Source organism: Anas platyrhynchos, chromosome 15 (assembly GCF_047663525.1).
Source record: "Anas platyrhynchos isolate ZD024472 breed Pekin duck chromosome 15, IASCAAS_PekinDuck_T2T, whole genome shotgun sequence".
In the NCBI taxonomy this organism is placed as follows: domain Eukaryota; kingdom Metazoa; phylum Chordata; class Aves; order Anseriformes; family Anatidae; genus Anas; species Anas platyrhynchos.
The window spans coordinates 15,348,073-15,366,715 of record NC_092601.1 but is presented as its reverse complement, the minus strand read 5'-3'; the positions used below and the strand labels follow the sequence as shown (position 1 = coordinate 15,366,715).

The following is an 18,643-nucleotide window of genomic DNA, read 5'->3' as shown; positions in this document are numbered from 1 at the left end:
GCAACAATACCAAAGCTTGTGACTACTTCAAGCTGGTGTGTCTGTAGCATCTGCATTAGTTTTGCTGTATCTGTATATGTGGATGGTATATGGAGGGTTTAGCATGTATTCTAGGTCTACCTAGAATAGAAGCATTGCATGGAGATTTTCTTTTTTTTTTTTTTTTTTTTTTGAAAAAAATAATTCAATATCACACATGCATAATAAATTCCACCCCCTTTCAAACCTACTCATGCACTTGGGTGTCTAATGAATAAGCCCGCATATTTATTCATGAGGATTAAAGAACTGTACAGATAGAGGCAGCTGGCTGAACTATTCATTTATTTTCTCTTTAAATCTGCTGACCTCTGATCTGCAGTAAAGAGGGAGCCCTCCCTGATTCACTTTGGCTGCGTGCAGACAGGGCAGACAAAATGGCTCGGCTCATCACAGCTCAGAGGCAGGAGATGGTTTCATCGAGCAGAGAGGCAGGGCAAGGAGAAAGCGGTGCTCGGAGCCCCCTGTTTGTGGCTTTTAAAAACAAAACCAAAAATAACATATTAAACAACCAGTTTTCAGGTTTGGCCTTCAGTACTGTCTCACAGTTGAGTCCTCAGACCTCTGAGCCCTAGCTGATGGCCTGCGCTGTGGGAGCTTGGTGGTCCCATGCTGACGACCGGTTTTCTTTTCCTCAGGCCCTGCTGCTGCTGGGTGGCGTGGCACTCTCCTGCCTGGCTCTGGACCTGCTCTTCCTCTTGTTCTACTCCTTCTGGCTGTGCTGCCGCCACCGAAAGAGCGAAGAACACCTCAACGCAGACTGCTGCTGTACAGCATGGTGTGTCATCATCGCGACCCTGGTGTGCAGGTAAGGCTGAGCACCTCGCTGCACAGGGCGTCGTGTGCTGCGTTGTGTTTTCATGCTTGGGGTGCTGTGCCTGTAGTTAGTAAATGTTGGCAATAATCCCTCTTTCCGCTTGGTAGGTGTATGTTTTAAATGTCTGTAATGCATTTCCTTCCTCTCTGCCACTTGCTGAACTGCCTAATGGTTTGAGCGATGTGAAAAGGAATGGCTAATGGGCTGCTCTTTGATGCTTCTCGAGTGGTAAATCAAGGACGCTGTGTCCTTGGGAGCTTAACACTTAAATGGGAGGGAGACAGAGTTCAGGTATTTGATGGGTCTAGATGGGGATTTCTTAGAGTCTGGTGTCTGAAAAGAATGACTGTGGGGAGAGTAGATTATGAAGAAAGAGGCACAAATCGTTCTTTTGGATCTGGAAGTACTGGTGTTTGGACGTGGATGTTCAGATTTTGTAGCCTGTATAAGGCACTGCTACATTTTGTTGTATGTACTAATGTACAGAGCTCTCTCCAAGGGTTGCTAATAATGCTGCTAGTGTCAGCAGTGTTTCATGTTATGACTGAAAAACAGACACTCTTGGAGATGTTCCTGGAAAACCAGCAAATTTAAGTAGTTGATGGAGAACATAGGCAGAAGAAGTTAAAATGAATGAGTTTAGATTTTGCATTCTGTTTTTCTCTCTCTCTCTTTTTTTTTTTTTTTTTTGGTCAACGCAGACAAGGATCCCATTTCCTAGAAAGATAACAATGGGGCATCTGAAAGCAGGAACATGTTTGCAGGCCCCTGGAAAGAACTTTGGGTTTAGTCTGTTTTGATTTGAGCAGAATGAGGACATTCACACTGAGCTTTCTTGCCAATTCCAAGCATCAGCTACTCTTATTCAAGAGTCCAGGTGGTCTGAGTTGCCCCTCTGCAGTTCTGAGAGCAGGTCCCTGTTCAGAAAGGAGGTAACAATGAGACGATTGTATTTTGTTGCATCTCATGGCTCGCTTTTTCTGTTAACTTGCTGATAGACCATGTCCTGGATACATCACCCTTTTGGAGGCGTACATGTTCCTTGAAGGCCAAGCTTAGCTGTTCAGGGGCTAGACTGTGCTATTAATGGACTTCTCCATTAGAAAGCAAATGGTATTTGCTCTTTCGAGGCACATACTTGAGAGACTAGAAAACCCCTGGAGTACTGGAACAAACACCACAGAGCAGACATTACTATGTTGTGGGTTTAGCAAGCTGGGGATGGATTTGCCTGTAAAAGCCAGGGCTCAGTGGTTTGGAGGAGAGCTAGTGTGTTTGAAAAATAGTGCTGTCTTTGCAGGGAGCTCTTCCATGCTTTGCTGATTGCAAGTAAGTGCCTGGAACGGAAAGGCAAACTAGAGAACAACTCACAAAAAGAAATCTCAACCTCAGACACCTTTCTTTTTAGTGATCTCAGGAGCTTCAGCTGCATCCATTCCAATCCACTGAAAATGCTGTGGTCCTAACCCTTCCTTACAGAAACACTAACTGATGCTATTTATAGTTGTGTTGCTGCTACAGGCTCTTGTTAGCTATTGTTATGCAGCATTTGTGTCCAAGACAGCTGCTGCAGAGTGTGGTAGTTCTGTTTGCTTTTAATTGTAGGCAGGGTGAGGAGGAGGCTTTCTGCATATCTCCCCAAGTGTGCATGAGACAATTTAAAGTTGGAAGGTCAGCATTTAAATTCTGGTAGGCTTGATGCAACTCCCAGTCATGTCCGCAAGCTGGAAAACGGCTTAGGCTTGCTCAAAATCTGAACAGTTGATTTACATCCTTGGTGTACCATTTGTTTCTGCAAGTATTAAATGCAGGAGTATCCTTAAAATTAAGATTCTCCTGGAATCTGCAGTGATACTGCCTGAATATTTGGTCTGGCCTTTTTTTAAAGTTCCCCTCTGAAGCTGGCACTTGCAGCGGTAGCAGGATGGTACCAGCCCTGGGAGCTGCAGGTGCTGTCCAAGTGCTGGGCTCTCTGTGAAGCCAGGGTCTGTTTTCTGCCCCTCTGACAGCAGCTGGATGCGACAGCGCACTCAACGCGGCGCCTTTTGGCTCTCTGTGCCCGACATCTGGCTGGGAATGCAGATATGGCTTCCGACAAGCAAGGAATCCAATCTGCACTAGCAGGAAGTCCCAATTAGGTACCGGCAGTTAAAGATCAGTCAACTGGAGATGTCCTGTCCTAGCTGTGCGTGACACGCAGCAGAAGTGCCAGACCGGCAGATGCTGTTAGGTTCCAGTGAGAGGGAATAAAGCTCTTCTGAATGTCTGCCTGGGCCTGCAGGCTGACCTGGGAGGCAGTTCGCACCAGGGGGAACAAAGGTGGCTTGGATGCTCAGGCAGTGAGAGGATCCAGAGACCGCTCTGTTCTGTCCAAGTGCCATGGAGTGGGCTGTTGTCTTCCTAGCTGAGAACTAGGTAACTCTGGTTGAGCCCAGCCCTGCCTAGTGCTTGCTTATCTAGGTAGTGGTTAAACCCAGAGGGCAGTTCATGAATCCTGCTCAGTGCTGGATCGCTGTGGATCGCTGTTACCTCTTTTCCTGCTGAGCAAAAGGGAGAATGCTGAGCCAGCAGGAAGGCAGAGCTGGTTAATAGGAATTCTCTAGCAAAATATCTCTCTAATGAATCCTCCCGGTTGCTTTAATCACAAAGCTGCAGGAAGGACTTGCCTTGATTATTCCTTGAAAACCTAGTTCGTTGCTAGACTTTACTAATTTTGATTGGTTTGTGTGTGTGGGGAGTTGTCATCTCATATAAATCCCCTCACCCTCGGATCCCTGTAGGTCACGCTAACGCACCCACAAGGGACCTCAGCTCTGAAGGTGGGTAGGAAGCTTCATGGAAAGGATACCTGAAAGAAATGGGTGCAATTAAATGGTGAAAACTTGCTTTCTCAAGTGCTAATAGCGCTTTCCCTTGGTGCTAAAGTGCAAGGTGGTAATTAGACAGACAAATTAACATTCCTCCTGAGAACATGAAGTCTAAAAAGGGCTCTCCTTATGAAGTTCCTGTAATTAAAGATGACTTGGTGTAGTTAGATTATTCATTTCTAAAGATGTGATGTGAATGGCTAGTGCTCATCTTTTCAGACTAGTGACTGGATGCCCACGGGGTTTTCACTGTGTGTGTGTGTTATGACTGGAAGATCTCTCCATCAGCAGGCATGAGTATGTTCTCTGCATCAGATTAACGCTCCGCTGTTCACGTACACCTTGTGTAATCCAGAAAACATTTTTTGCAGGTTGTATTACAAGGAAATGTGGAACTACACCTGATTTCTTTTGCTGTCTCCTTATCATGGAATGTCCTAAGCCCATGCACCTCTTGCATGCAAATAATAGGGAGGCTGCATCCTTGGGGAAATTCAGCTGTGAGCCTTTCAGGAAAAGAGAGAGGGAAATGGGTGTTTTTTTCTTCAGACGTGAATTTCTTGAGCCTTGTTGAAAAGTGATACTGAAGTGTACATACACAACATGCAGTAATTAAAATCATCGTGTTGTCTCTGTATGAATATGTAGAAGTCGCAGCATGCTGCTGGTCTGTCTCTTGTCATATCACTGTCTGAAGAGCTGGTGTAGCACATAGTCTCTCCCTAGTGTGCATCTGTGGGTATGCATTAGTAATGACAGTGTTAATCTCAGGAGTGTACTGTTTTCTTCTTTTAACATATAAGGGTGCCTTAAAACTTACCAAAATGACAGAGTGGCCAAGTGGCTTTTTAAAGGCTGCATCAAGCAGCAGGAGAAATTTCTTAAATGTCCCATTGGAGCTTAGTAGATAAATTTTAAGATTATTCTTACTTAAAAATACCAGCAAGAAGGAAGGAAGAGGAGAGGTGGTGCTAGTGAAAGGGGCAGGAGAGTGACAAAAGTAGGTCTGGGAGGAAGAACCAAGGCTGGGGTGGTGTGGACTGAGGAGCTGAGGTGTGTGCGTGCTGGGGAGGGGAGTGCGGCAGAAGGAAGAATAGCACAAGTGGAGATGAGTTTCCCACAGAAGTGTTGAAAATGCGTTGGAGTATCTTCCAGAGGGTGCTAGGGTGGGAAGAAAGCTGTGTCATTCAGGAATGCTGTTCTTGTATCCATGCTGCATGACAGAACTGCAGGCTTCCTCACTGGGCGATGGTTTTGTCATCATGGACTGGGAGATGTCTGCTCTGTCTGAGGCTCCGGAGCCTTCCAGGGTCTGTGCAAGAAGCCATGAGATCGGTCCTGACCTCAGGGACTTAACACTGTTGGGTTAGGATGAGTCGATCTATTTTTACTTTAAAAGAGTGGGCTCAAATGAAAGGGAGCCCCTGGTTCTTTTTAATCAAATAAAAGGTAGTTAAAAACTGCTTCAAATCCTTAAATCTGCTTTGAACAACAGCAACTTATACCGGGGTGTGTGTAGGCAGGGATTTGAAACAACTGTTGGATTTAGATAGGCCGCATGCAAGCAGAAAGCAATAGCAGCACTTCTCTCTTCCCCCACCGGCGGCTCCCCCCCTGCCTGCCCTTCGGCTCGGCTCCCCCCTCGGTCACAGCGTGGATCCAGGCAGCTGCAACCAGCCCGTGCCTCTGGGCTGCAGGGATGGATGGCTTCCCTCCCTCTAGCCTGATAGGAAGGGGAACTGCCACAAAACGGCACGGCTTGCTCCTAGAAGGAATGGCTCCGTGTAAGTAGCTCTTGCTAGCACAGCATACGAATGCAGGGCTGGCTTTTGCTGCGCAGTAATGGAATAATTAATGTGCTGTCTGTAGGTTCCGGTGGATGTATGGTATGCACATCTAGAGGAATGTGTTGCTTGAATTAAATGGCTTTTTCCTAATTCCTGTTGCTCCAGGAAGAGGCGCATTCCCAGCCTATCCCCGAGCAGCCAGTATCCCTCCCGTCCCCCAGCCAGCCACCCCACATTAATTAATTGTCCTGCATGATGCCCTGTGGTATGGAATACCCCTTTGGCCAGTTGGGGTCAGCTGTCCTGGGTCTGTCCCCTCCCAGCTGGAGGAACTCTACCAGGGAGTGTAGCTGTGGAACGAAGAATAATGGCTTTGAACAAAGCCATTGTGCTGGTGGCACAAGAGACACCAGTGCCCGAAGGACCTGGGGCAAAGGCAGGAACATCAGACAGACAGCTGTGGGGAGCAGAGGCTTGCCTACCATCCAGAACACAGTGGGGGACCCAGCCACAAACGTAAACCAGATGGCAGCGTTGAATGCATGCATGAAAATCAACCTGGCAGTGGCATGGGACGTAGGGGTGGAACTGGACGACCCCCTGGTTCGGCACCCTGGCCACCAAACACCATGGGCATCTCACAGGCTTACCTGCAAGATGTCTTGGCAATGAACAACTCCGTTGCTGATTCTCAGGGGTTGAACGAGTGCTTCTTTTTTGGGGGGGGAAATGGGCTAAAGTTGTGCCAGGGGAGGTTTAGGTTGGATATTAGGAAAAACTTCTTTACTGAAAAGGGTGTTAGGTATTGGAATGGGCAGCCCAGGGAAGTGGTTGAGTCACCATCCCTGGAGGTCTTTAAAAGACGTTTGGATGTAGAGCTCAGTGATATGGTTTAGTGGAAGACTTGTTAGTGTTAGGTCAGACTTTGAACTGGGTGATCTTGGAGTTCTCTTCCACCCTAGGTGATTCTGCATGAGTAGTGACAGTACCTAGGTGGTTATGGGCGGCTGGGGGTGGTAACACGATGCTGGGAAGGACGCCTGTGAGGCTGGGTGGCTGCTGGGATGATTCTGCCTCTCTGATATGGTAAAGAGGTTTGAGTCAGTTGCCTGTAGTTGGCAGCACTTGATAAATGTTTCTCTTGTGTAAAGTGGCTAAGGTACTTAGCAGTGTTGTATCTTTAAGGACAAAATGACTGCTGCCACTTCATGCAGAGTGCTGTTTCTGAGCCTTTTCCACCAAAAAAAAAAAGTGCTACTGTGGTGGGAATACTGAGAACCAAGCAGCAGGTTTTGGGCACTCACCAAGCCTTTGCTGAAAGAATAGCATTCTAGTAGCTGTAATGGGATGAATAAACATCACTTGCCAATTAGAGGGTTCAAATCTGCATATTCAATGCCTGGAATGTCCTGGAATTTATTTGGTGTTGACAGTATAAACAACTGCTAAAGTTTGCTGCTGCTCTGGACAATGAAATGGTTTGTCTGAATTTGTTTGCTCTCATAAGACCAGGGGAAATTCAAGCCAGAGGTTTGTAATTGCAGTGATGGGATGCTGAGCTGTCTTATCCTGGGAACAGCTCAGGATCTGTAATCTCTCTAGTTCTCAGGGATGGGGAGTGCTGTTTTTTTGTTTGTTTGTTTCTGTTTTGTTAATCCTCATCACCACCACCTGCATCCTAGGCATGCGTTATCAAGCTCTGATTATAGCTGCAACCAGGGAGGAATGCAGAGGGCTTTTCTCTCTTCCATTATCAGCATTGTTGCCATTGTGAAAATATTTGAGGAATGGTGTTCATGAAGAAAGAGACTGAATTCTTGTATTAACACCAAATATTAGTAGTTACATACGTGCTACCTCTCTTTGTGTATGATGTAGCTGTCTCCCATCCCTGGGAGACTCTTCAGCTAAGGCTTATAGACCAAGCCCCCTGTAATTTCTGGAGATTTTATTGTTGGAAAAAGCATGGGGCTGATGTGGATTTTCATAGGGGCTCTGCTTCCAGTGTGTGATCTTTACTTCTATTTCTTGCACATGTGAAGAAAACATAGAAGTGCAGCCAGGTGACTGTATTGTTCTGCTCACTGGTTTTGGGGTGCGTGAGACATGGGAAGGGAAGGATGGATGCTGTGTTCCTGCAGGACAGGAGTGACAGCTTAAACAGTCATTTGGACTGCAGACTGGTGTACATGCCAGAGCAAATCTAGGCAAGTGTCTGTTATCCAGACAAAGCCCACCCTGGCCTGCTTAGGTTCATTCTCCAGCTGGGTGATGGAAGTGAAGAACGCTGAATGTCCTTTTGTGACCCTTCCTGTTAAACCAAGACCCTGCACTTCCTTGTTCTGGAAGCTGTTTGCCTTGCTTCCTTCCTCTTTCATACCTCCTTCAAACCACCTCTGTGAGTGTGGTGCTATAACCCAAGCACAAAGTTATTGTGAGGAAACTGCTTCATCCAGAATTTTTTTAACATATTTAAATTAAAAAAAAAAAAAAAGATCCTTTCTCCTACACCACCACCACCTTCCTTTCCAGTTCCACCATCTTGGTGTCTTGAGAACCGTCCCAAAAAAGATTCTGGATGTTCTGAAGACAAACGTGACATGAGAATGGGAAATGTGTATCCTGGTAATGTTTGTTTCCCCTGAGTTCAGTTGTATAAACCCTTAACAAGTTCTTTCTTCCTCTGTTGTTAGTAAAAACGGGTTTGGGAAGAGGAATGGTGAGTTCCTGCGGTAATGCCTTAATAGAAGGGGTATTGCTGAGTTGCTTCAGATAATCTCCTGGTTGTAACTGTTACAGGATCTTCCTCCTGTAAGTGAGGCTTAAGCTAATATGGTTTACTTCATAATTGGGGCAGACTGATATGTGTGGACAGTTATGGCAAATCAACTGATAGGTGGTAATTTGCCAAGCAGCTGGAGTTGAATTGTGTCTGCAAGCTTGAAAATCACTTGCTTAAAGATAAATAAGCTTTTTGTCCTAGCAAGTTATTAAGCTTTGCTTCCAAATAGTCTGAATCAGTACAACTCAAATGCTTCTAATGGAAGATAAATCAAGATAGATGATGTTCATGCATATTTCAGAGTGTAGCTAGAGAAGACATGGAAAATAGATCCAGAAGACACCACCATAGACAAGTAGTCAATGCAAGCTCTCAGTATCCTTTTCTTAAAAATGTAATGAAATGATCTGTATTTCATGTCCAGAGAAGGCATGGGGTTCCTGGCAGAGCAATGGTAGCACCCGTTTCCTCTTGCAGGAGCAAGGTTGGCTGTCTGGATTTCTGCCTGCCTATGGCTGGGTCTGAGCTCTCTAAAAGCTCTCTAACAGATTGTCATTCATAAATGAAGCTCACACATTAAGAAGGGATGGTTCATTGTATGGATGCTATATAGACAATTGTTGGCTGCGTGGGAAATGCAGGAGAACATTTACAGATTGACTTTTCTGGTGGTTGCTGGGGAGCATGATTACCCCAGCTGCTCTTTGTGGAGGCATGAAGCTTTCCTTCCTGTGAAAGGTGCTGATGTGACCATGAAGGGCCTTGCAGAGGTAAGTGGTGCATTATATCGTTACCCTTTAGCTTTAACTATACCCTTTCTTGCTTTTTTACCTCTGCAGTGCTGGAATTGCTGTTGGCTTCTATGGGAATGGAGAGACCAGTGACGGGATTCACCGGCTGACCTACTCGCTGCGCCATGCAAACCGCACTGTGGCGGGTGTCCAGGACCGGGTAAGTGCAAGGGGAGGCACCCTCACAAATGGGGAGTGAGGGAATGAGCAGACTTCCTCGGCATCTCTTCTTCTGAATCCGTCTGTGCCTGTATCTCTGCCTTTTTTTTGTTGTTGTTAGTCTCCAAGCTTAGAGATGTGCTAAAATTTCCGTTAATGGAGTGATGCTTTCTTCAGCTCTTCTAAAAATATCAGAGCAAACACAGCTTGTTAAATGAAGTCTTCTCTTTGCGATTGTGCTTGATTTAAACACGGCTTCTGATCGGCTCTATTCCATGGACATGGAGGCAGGCCAAAGCAGACAAGTCTGTTAGTAGAATATATCATTTTAGCAGAATTGGTTGTTGCTGTAGTACCTCAAATTTCATGGTACCTTTCTGCAACCCTGATGGCTACAGGTACTAATATCAGGGCATTGTAACCTTCCACAAATGTCCCTCCACTAGACTTAATTGTAGACATTTTTAACCTGTTTTAGAACTAAGGTGAACAAATATTAAGGGAAAAAATCACCTTCCCAGCCCTAGTGGCTGTGTTCTGGGTTTGTGCTGTTCTGTTCTGTATTTCGATATGGAAAATGACTTTTAAACCGTGTTAAAGCAAAGGTACAGGAGGTGGTTAAAAAAGGATGGCTATTGTGATTTAAGATTTCCTGCTTATCAGCAGAGCCTGTTTAACACGTTGTAAAGTGTGTAGGTATGGTGAAGGCTCAGCTGAGATACCATCACAGGACAACTTGCAAACAATCAACTTTATAGATGCTTGTAGGTTGTTTTTGAAGGGCAAGCAGTCTCAGCCTCTTAAGACAGAAAAGCAGTAGTTTGGAAGCTGTCCATAACTCACTAGTAAGAATGAATTCTCTTTTACTTCTGTGACTTCCTAAACTTTTTTTTTTCTTTGCCACACTATAGGTGTTAGATACTGCAGTGGCCCTGAACCAAACAGTGGAGCCAAACTTACTCGTCCTGGAGGAGATGTTTGCAAAGCAGACAGACTACCTGCACATTATCCAGAAGTTACAAGGTCTCTTGGATGATCTGGTCAGGCAAACCACTGAGATCCCCTTTTGGAAGAATGAAGAGCTGTCTCTGGAGGAGCTAGCAATTCAAATTGACCTCTATGACTGGTACAGGTGTGTACTGTGCTGTAGTACAATGGTTGCATTTGTTTTGGCCTGTTTTGCAATAATTAAGTGCGTGTTCTGGGTGGCTGAGCCAAAGGCCATGTATGTTACTACAGGTGCTCTTGGCCCAGTCCACTGATTTCATTTCTTAGAGCAAAAATGCATTCAGTTTAAATGAAAATTCATGGCAACAACTTTTTCCTTAATTTTCAGTTGGTTAATTACCAACTGAAGGGAAGCTTATTCTCCACATAAAAAATCTTGTACAAAAGCTTGTGTTCTAAAACTGGGGAAGTGTTTGTATGGTGTATTAACTAGATAGAGTAGGAAACTGAACTTGTTCCTTGTGGTAACACCACACACTAACTTTTCTTTTTATTAAAGTTATTGAATAAAAGATCACACCAAGTGTATTCCATGAAAGGATGCCTCTGTCCACACGTGTGGATTAACTGAAGCACATTCTGACAAATGTCTAGTTCAAGAAAGTGCAATGCTTCTTTGCCTGATGGTGTCTAGTTGCATATAACTTGCACAGTAGCACAAGATTAGCAGTCTCATTTCTCAACAGCTGTGTATGCTGAGCATGTTGTTTAAATGCTTTTGCATGCCTGGTCTCCAGACCCAGCAAATAGCCAGTGCTTTCTGCAGATAAACCATTAGCAGTAGCTCTTACTCATAGAAAAGTGAGGCTATTTTTTTTTCTCCATTAGTCACTTTATCTGCTTAATCTATTGTTTGTATACACCCGTTTTCCTTTGCCAACTATGTTTTTATTTGCTGCAGGTGGCTGGGTTACTTGGGCCTGCTCTTGTTCCATGTTCTAATATGTTTGCTGGTGCTCTTTGGACTCATTAGAAACTCCAGAGCCATTCTTTTGGGGTAAGTCCTGACCCGGGTACAGTGCAGAAGGAAGGCCAGCTGAGTGCAAGTGCCTGATAGCTTAAACCTCTAGACTCTTGTTCATTGATTTCAAGGGCTTTTGAGGCTGAACAGTTTAAATCTGTCTCTTAACGTAGAGAGCCTTTGTAGCACATTGCTCTGTGGTTTGGATTAGGGCTACATACGAGAGAGGTTCACAGGAAGGAGCTGTAAGATTCAGTGGTACTGTTGTCACTTTGCTTTCGCATCAAAACCAAGTAACTCCTCTGGGTAGTCTGCCTTTTGCTGGATAGCACTGGTAGCCTCTGTTTGCCTGGGAGTCAGCTGGTAGATAGTAATGTGGACAGCCTCCCTTGAATTTACAGGTTAAAAAAAATTCCCTGTAATTCTCTACAGCGGTGGAGGCATTTGTTAATGGCTGATAAGCTTTGCATGTGTTTACACAGCCTGGTAGCATGCCTTTTGTGTCACGATCTGCTCTTGTTTACCTTTGGCTGTCACACCTGAAGACACTTTAAACTGAGAACACACAATGATTTGTACAGCTATGAGGAGGAGTCTTGTTGCCATGGTACTGCAATATTAATGCATATCTGCTTCTGCAAAGCTCTGCAAATGCTGCCATGCTGAGGCCCCGCTACAAGAAAAAAAATATTTCTCTATGTTGAAGCTTGGTTTAATTTGGCACATTTGGCAAAGATACTGGTTTCGTAAACATAATGACAGTTTGACAACTGACGTAGCCAAGAGTTTATCCTGGTACATGGTGATACCATTAATACTTGGAATGCGTATTCAGATTTGTTATTTGCCAGATGACTTCATACCTGGCAGGTTGTACAGACAAAAGTCCAAGTGTATGCACAGATGGTAAACCCAGAGTTTAAATTAGAATCTCATTCCATGTTAGCCAGAAGTTCATATTAAGGCATTCCCCAAAGGGAGCACATGGCATAGAGAAGCAAGTGTGTCACAGCCAAGCAAGATGGTGAAATGCCAGTTTTCGATCTTCCAGCCAAGCAATCAGTTACTGACCCAGTCATCTTCATTTAAAGTAAAACAACGACTGTGTCACATTGAACAGATCACCACGCTCAGCTGAAGGCACCAAGTGGTGTTGTCCTTATGTCATAAAACCACAGAACCTTGCTGATCCATGACTGATAATTTTTGTATCCCTTTTTAAAAAGCGTAATAAGGTATTCAGCCACTTTATTCCAGAGTGCTGTGCAAGGCTCAGTCTGGTGAGGCTCCACGAATTCTGCAAGGCGAATTCCCATCCTGTGAATGGATCTGTGGTCCCTCAGAAATATGTTGTTAAACTGAGGAATAGATCTTTTTTAAAATAAAAATAAAAATCAGACCCACAAATATATTTTTGTAAATCTCTAGTCTTCGGTGAAACAAGTGTAGCAGAAAAGAGATGCCCCTTCCTCATGGCTCACACTAGGTTTGCTAAATAATATCTTGATTATGAGTTTGTTGTGTTTTTTTCGTTGTTTTGTTTTGTTTTTGGAGGGAAGGTGGGAGGAACCTCCTTGTATTACAAAGCCTGAAGTCAAAAGCATGCCTGAGAAAGCAAGCCAGTACCCCTTTACTCTGAAGATAGGGATGCATAAAACGATACAGCTTATTAGTCTGCATTCCCATACCTGAGGGAGTTGAGGAGCACTTTTGCCTAAATGTCTCTAGCACTCATACTGACAGCAAAGGTGAAGAGCTAATGTGCTGGTTGGGGAAGTGCAAAAGCTTTTCCCACTGCTGTGTGCTAGCTGGGTATCAATGAGATGACCGCTCCATCATCTCACTGCTTTGTGTGTCTGTCTTGGCCTGATAGCAGCCATTTCCCACTATTTGTGCCAGTAATGAGGTCCGGCTGCCAGAACAAAACTGAAGTCTGTGCAGAGATGTGTTCACGCGGCATCTGTGGAAAGTATCTGAACCATTGCTCTGAGCTGTTTGCCTACAGATGCCTGGCTCTCTCCTTGGGCTATGTGAGGTGCTCAGGTGGTGTTCAGATGCTTACAGCTGGAGACCAAAGTCAGGTGTCCCAACACGGGCAAAGTATTCCTTCCAACTGCCTGTAGCCAATGCGTTGCTTACACCAGACAGCCTCGTTTATTCTAGAAACAGAAGGAATTTGCCCAATTTTGTTGTGTTTATATATACATGTGTATCTATAGGGTGGGAGGGTATTTTTCTCTGAATATCTTCTGGGTTTAGAAAGTAATGTCCAGAGTGAGACTAGTTCAAGTGATAGGATTGTAGCCATTCGTCTGCCATTCTGCCTTCCCCTGAACCCCCCCTGTGCCTTTGGCTTCCTTGCTAGAAGCAGACTAAAGGCTTCTCTTTGGGCATCTTTCTTTTCTGCAGCCCCAGGGCCAGGAAACATGGGAACCAACAACTGGACATAAACTTTCCTGGTTGCTGCTGTCTGCAGCGTATAAAATGAGATGATTTGTCTGAAGATGCAGTATTTGTTAATTTTTTGGTTTTGGTAATTGCTTTGGACTCCACATAATACATCCTGTAAAAGATCTGGGTGCTTGAAATCAGACCTTCTACATCTGCCATCTGTCTGTCTCCTACAGGGTTTGTTTGCTTGGGGTGTTTGCCCTGATTGTCAGCTGGGGATCCTTGGGTCTGGAGTTGGCTGTCGCAGTGGTAAGTGGCTCTTGTCCAAGTCCCATTCACCCTTTGCTGCAGAGTTATCAAACACAAGATTAAGTAGCTATTAATGCATATTATGGTGTGCCTGTTTTACTGTGTCTCTTGTTCTAAGAAGCTGTCCCAGTAATTTGCGTCCATGGGAAGTACAGAGCTACTCCATGGTGGGTTGCACTGGCTCGTACTCCAGCACTGCTGCGGCTGTGTAAAGCTGTGCTAGAGGGGATGGCGATGAGAGACTTCAGTGTCTGAAAAATCCCTATAGTGGAGGGTTCCCTGATGCTAACCTGGCTCAACTGCTCTTTGATATTAGTGTTCTTTGAAATTCCTTTTCCCTTTTGTCTTGTCTCTACCTAGGGTTCCAGTGATTTCTGTATTAACCCTGATGCTTACGTCTCCAAAGTGGTTGAAGATAATGCAGTGCTTAGTGCCGGTAAGTGCTGGGTCTGACTTTGGCACAGGGAACTGTGGCTCCAGCTGTCACGTAGGAGCATGGCAGTGTCTGAGAATTTGTGGCTGTGTTTGGAACCCAGCAACCTGCATACAGTGGGAAAAGCAGATGTGTGTGGAGCTCTGGAAAACCAGCTCTTCCCAAAAAGCATTTATACTCCAGTCAGGAGTCCATACGTACATTTTATGTAATTATTTTTGTCAGAAAAACTTTTAGAATCTTTATTTCATCTTGGCCCTAAGATGGAAATAGCTGATATAGTGGAACAACAGAACTCCATGGATTACTTTCTTTAAATGTAGCAGCCTTGGTCTTGTTTCTCCTCCTTTAAGTGACGGAACTGTAGCAGTATGAGTGTGCAGTTTGAGTTGTCATTTTTAAAATCTGCTCTTGGGTCTGTATCCCAGCATCTAGAGTATTTATTTTTGTATTTGTTATTAACAAATATATATCAAGTTGTCTCTTAATGGTGGTTATAAATAGGAGTCTTTTGAAAGCTAATTTAAAGGGTAAATGAACGGAAACAGCAGGAAAGAGAAGTATGAATTTCCCTTTCCATTATAAATGCAGTATTTTGATTGCTTTGTTTACCCTGTTCCATTTCAAGCAATATGCCTGCATCACTGTGGCATTCAGATGAAGCACTGATGGATTTTGTGTTTGTCACTCCTAATTTAGACTGAAGTGGTTGGTTGAGATTAGGGGTGCCTCCAATTTGGACCTTGGGGGCAAAACAGATATTCAGAACTGTGGCTTGACAAAAATATGGCTGGATGCTTGCCAGCAGAGATAAGTGCTAAAAAGGAAAGGTATTTTTCAGGGCTGGGTCTGCTGCTTAGCTAATAAAGTGAGCTTCTCTTTTCTCCCACCCTCTCTCCCCCTGATAATCCCTCTGTGCATTTCTGTGATGATAAATCACAGATAAGCCATGATACTGATTTGTAAAAGGAGCCACATGTGTCTTTGCTGGTTCTTATTTGCTGGAATCTGAGAATCTTCGCCATGTGTACCCAAGATCTAGTGTTATTGCTGTGTGCTTAGCCAATCGCTGCCTCTCACTGCGTAACTGATGGGGAATTAGGTATGTAGCGATGGCTGAGGATGCAGGGATTGGAAGCAATAAGAAATATTTATGTCTGGAGGCAGAATGTAGTATAAAAGAGTACATGCCAGTTGATATTACCACAGTGCAGCTTATTCTTGGAGAGCCTTATTTATTGATTTCCTGGAGGGAAGAGGAGAGAGCCTGGCAGCTCGCAACAGATGGGTCTTTGTAACAAAGAAATGCAATAAGGGAAGAGAATGAGTGTTTAACACTGCACAAGATGAAAATCCTCCCTTGGTTGTGAGGGTGATGGCAATGTGGCTTCAGGTGCCAGCTAGCCTCCGTGTTGTTCAAGGAGATGAACAGGCTAGGGAGGCCAAGGGGAAATATGTGACACTAATGTCAGCTGTGTGCTGTAGTAACTTGGTAACCCAAACCAGAACATTTGGGAACAATTTGGTTGACCCTGAGAAACTGAAGGAACACCTTTCCATGCAACTTTTCCATTTTACTTGTTCTTGTTGGCTCCTGCCGGTTTTTGCTCCTCAGTGTCGTGCATGTGGAGGCTGCCGGTGGCTGGGCCTGGCACTCCCCTCCCTCCTCCTGCTTCCCCCAGCAGGGACAGTCAGCTCCCCGGCGTGAAATAAGGCTCTGTTCTGGCAGCTCCGCCAGCTCCAACAGTTGCTAAGGCTCCATAAATAACGGTGAATGGGGCTGAGTGAGACGCTGAAGAGGAGGAAGAGCAGGTGTTGTCACAGGCCTGAGCTGGAAGGCCGGCCTCCTCCGTGGGCTGCTGGTGTGTCAGCTCCCTGCTGTTCGGCAGCCGTTCCGCGTTCACAAGCACCTTTCCTTCTCTACAGAAGGAAATCAGCCTTGCTTCTGAGCCTGCCATCGCACCAGGCAGCTGGTGGGGAGGTGATCAAACATTCTGCCTTGCCATGTGAATTTCCACTGCTCTGCTGTAGTTTATGGTCAGGAAGCGATGGAAATAGGCCTTGGCCCCCCGCCTCGGGAGCGTCCTGTGCACCTGAGCAGGAAGGAAGACCACGATATCAGTGCTGTGATGTGGAACTGTTCAATGAGGCTTTAATCCCAATGGCAGTTCTCTAAAAACACCTTTATAAGTCTGAAAAAAGTGTTGGTATCCCTTAATACCCTTGGCTATGAACTGTGGCCATTGCTTTGTGATCAGCTGAGCTGTGTCTGTGACGGGGACAGGCTTGAGGAGGCAGGGCAGGCGGCTGGGAGCCAGACCCAGGGCTGTCCTCCTGGGGGAAGCTGTTTGAAGACTCCCAGATCTAGTGCACAGGCTCTTCACACACTCTGCTTTGGATAGATGGATGAGGCAGGAGTGTTTTAAGATTGTTCCAGCTAGTTTCACCAAAGTGCATCCTGCTGTGAATTTTTCAGTTCAGAAAACAGATCGCTAAGAGAAGGTGAAAGTTGAAGGAGGAGCTCACAGTCCACGGAAGAAGAATCCAATAGGCGTTACCATACATGTAGAAATCACGTTTATTTTGGAAATCACTTGAGCTGAAATTGGACTGGGAGAGCAGTCGTGTTTTTTATTCTTGCCTAGGTGTCTGCTTTTTACCAGTGCTGGGGTATAAGATACTGGGCTGGGCGTTGTTATCTGCTTTTAAGGACGTTTAAGAACCAACAAAGAATCTTAAATGTAAAACAACAGGAAGCTTTATAGTGCTAGGTCAACTTTTCCCTTTAATCACTACTTTAGTAGTGATTAAAGTTGTTTTTAGATATGGTGGATTGTAATATTCCCAGCCCTGTGTTCTGGCATTCGGACTAGCACTGAGTGGCCCAGGTTTGTGTATTTGCAATGTTTTTTTGCTGTTGATTATAGTATTATTTTCCAGAAAAAAATAACATCATTGGATACTGGGAAACTAGTATGTTAATATTTCTGTTTATGTATTAATTGCTGTTTGCCAATCTAAATAGAATTAATGGAGCTGAGAATAATCTGATTAAATGCATCATTATTGTTGTAATGTTTTTAGCTGGCAAGTAGATGTCCTTGTTTTGTAGAGAAAATGTGCTGCATTAAAAAAAAAAAGGGGGGGGGAGGTGTGCTGGGATTGGGCAGAGAGCCTTAATACAGGTTTCCTGGAGGAGAGGCTTAAATCATTTTGCAGAAGAGCATGATATATATGTGCCTAACTCGCCCTGTATTCATTAATTGAGATAAAGCCAATGGAGTTGAACAGTGGCTGTATAATCAGCTCCTGCTGCTAGTAAAAAGGCTTGGTGCAGCCAAGATGTTTATTTTCAAAGCAGGAGGCCATCTTCTAGTCTCATTCGTTTTCATTGATATTATGTTATTATCAGATGACTTATTGAATAAAATTAAATAAAAAGACAATCTGTCTAAACAACGGGAAGAGCTTTCTCCAGATTCTCTTACTGGAAAGCTGCATTGTGAAGAGACATTCACTTCATCTGAAAGAACTGCTGACCACAAGGGATGGATAATGGAGCTTTTTACCTCCAGTCCAGCCAAGTTTCTCAGGCTGGATGATGCAATTTAGCTGCTCAGATATAAGCAGCAGTCCTTCTTGTTACACACAGCCTCCTAATTGGCCTCGCTGATTCACTCTCATCTTTGAAGCCCAGAGCTGAATGAACCAGAGGACTGACACCACCACCACCATCCTTTCGTATCTGAGAAGTAAGGCCAGGACAAAAACTCACGTGGGGAATGTGGTGGCTGTGCTGTTATTGCTTGGGCTGAATGGGTGCTGCAGGAAAGAGCTTGTCCAAAGAGGCGCTCTCAAGGCTTGTGTTGAGCTGTTGTTGGTATCGAGGAGCTGTGTTTTCCTGCGTTGTTTTGTTGGGCTCCTGCTGAGCAGAAAACTTTGCATGGAGAGCACTTGGGATGGCTATGAGCTCTTTACTGAAAACTCGTGATCAAGTCAGCCTGCTTTCACCAGTACCAGCAGTGTATATAAGAGAAATATAGCTGGTATGCAGATACATCCCTTTGCCTTAGGAAAACAAAACTCCTAATGGGCAAGAAAACCTGGCCAGGAAAGTATCCTTCCTCATTGACATCACCAGCCACATAGTTCAACATCCTCTGGTGATTGAACACACAGAGGCAGTCTCATCTGGGTATATATGTAAAATGCAAGCTGGCTAGAGAATGCTTGAGTAGCGATGAAGAATGGCTGGGAAAAACTACTCAAGGTGTGGATTTTCTTTTGTAAACTAGGATT

General features: G+C 44.7%; 1 protein-coding gene across 4 annotated transcripts in view; it reads left to right on the top strand.

Annotated features, from left to right (window-relative positions):
- Positions 1 to 18,643, top strand: part of TTYH3 (tweety family member 3) — a 78,235-nt gene that overhangs the window by 37,045 nt on the left and 22,547 nt on the right. For all 4 annotated transcript variants that reach the window (XM_027468991.3, XM_072023649.1, XM_072023647.1 and 1 more), the window contains exons 2-7: positions 678 to 847; positions 9,132 to 9,243; positions 10,154 to 10,374; positions 11,152 to 11,247; positions 13,839 to 13,911; positions 14,272 to 14,347. In XM_027468991.3, the coding sequence (XP_027324792.1) occupies positions 678 to 847; positions 9,132 to 9,243; positions 10,154 to 10,374; positions 11,152 to 11,247; positions 13,839 to 13,911; positions 14,272 to 14,347 (748 nt within the window). The remainder of the gene's footprint in view (positions 1 to 677; positions 848 to 9,131; positions 9,244 to 10,153; positions 10,375 to 11,151; positions 11,248 to 13,838; positions 13,912 to 14,271; positions 14,348 to 18,643) is intronic.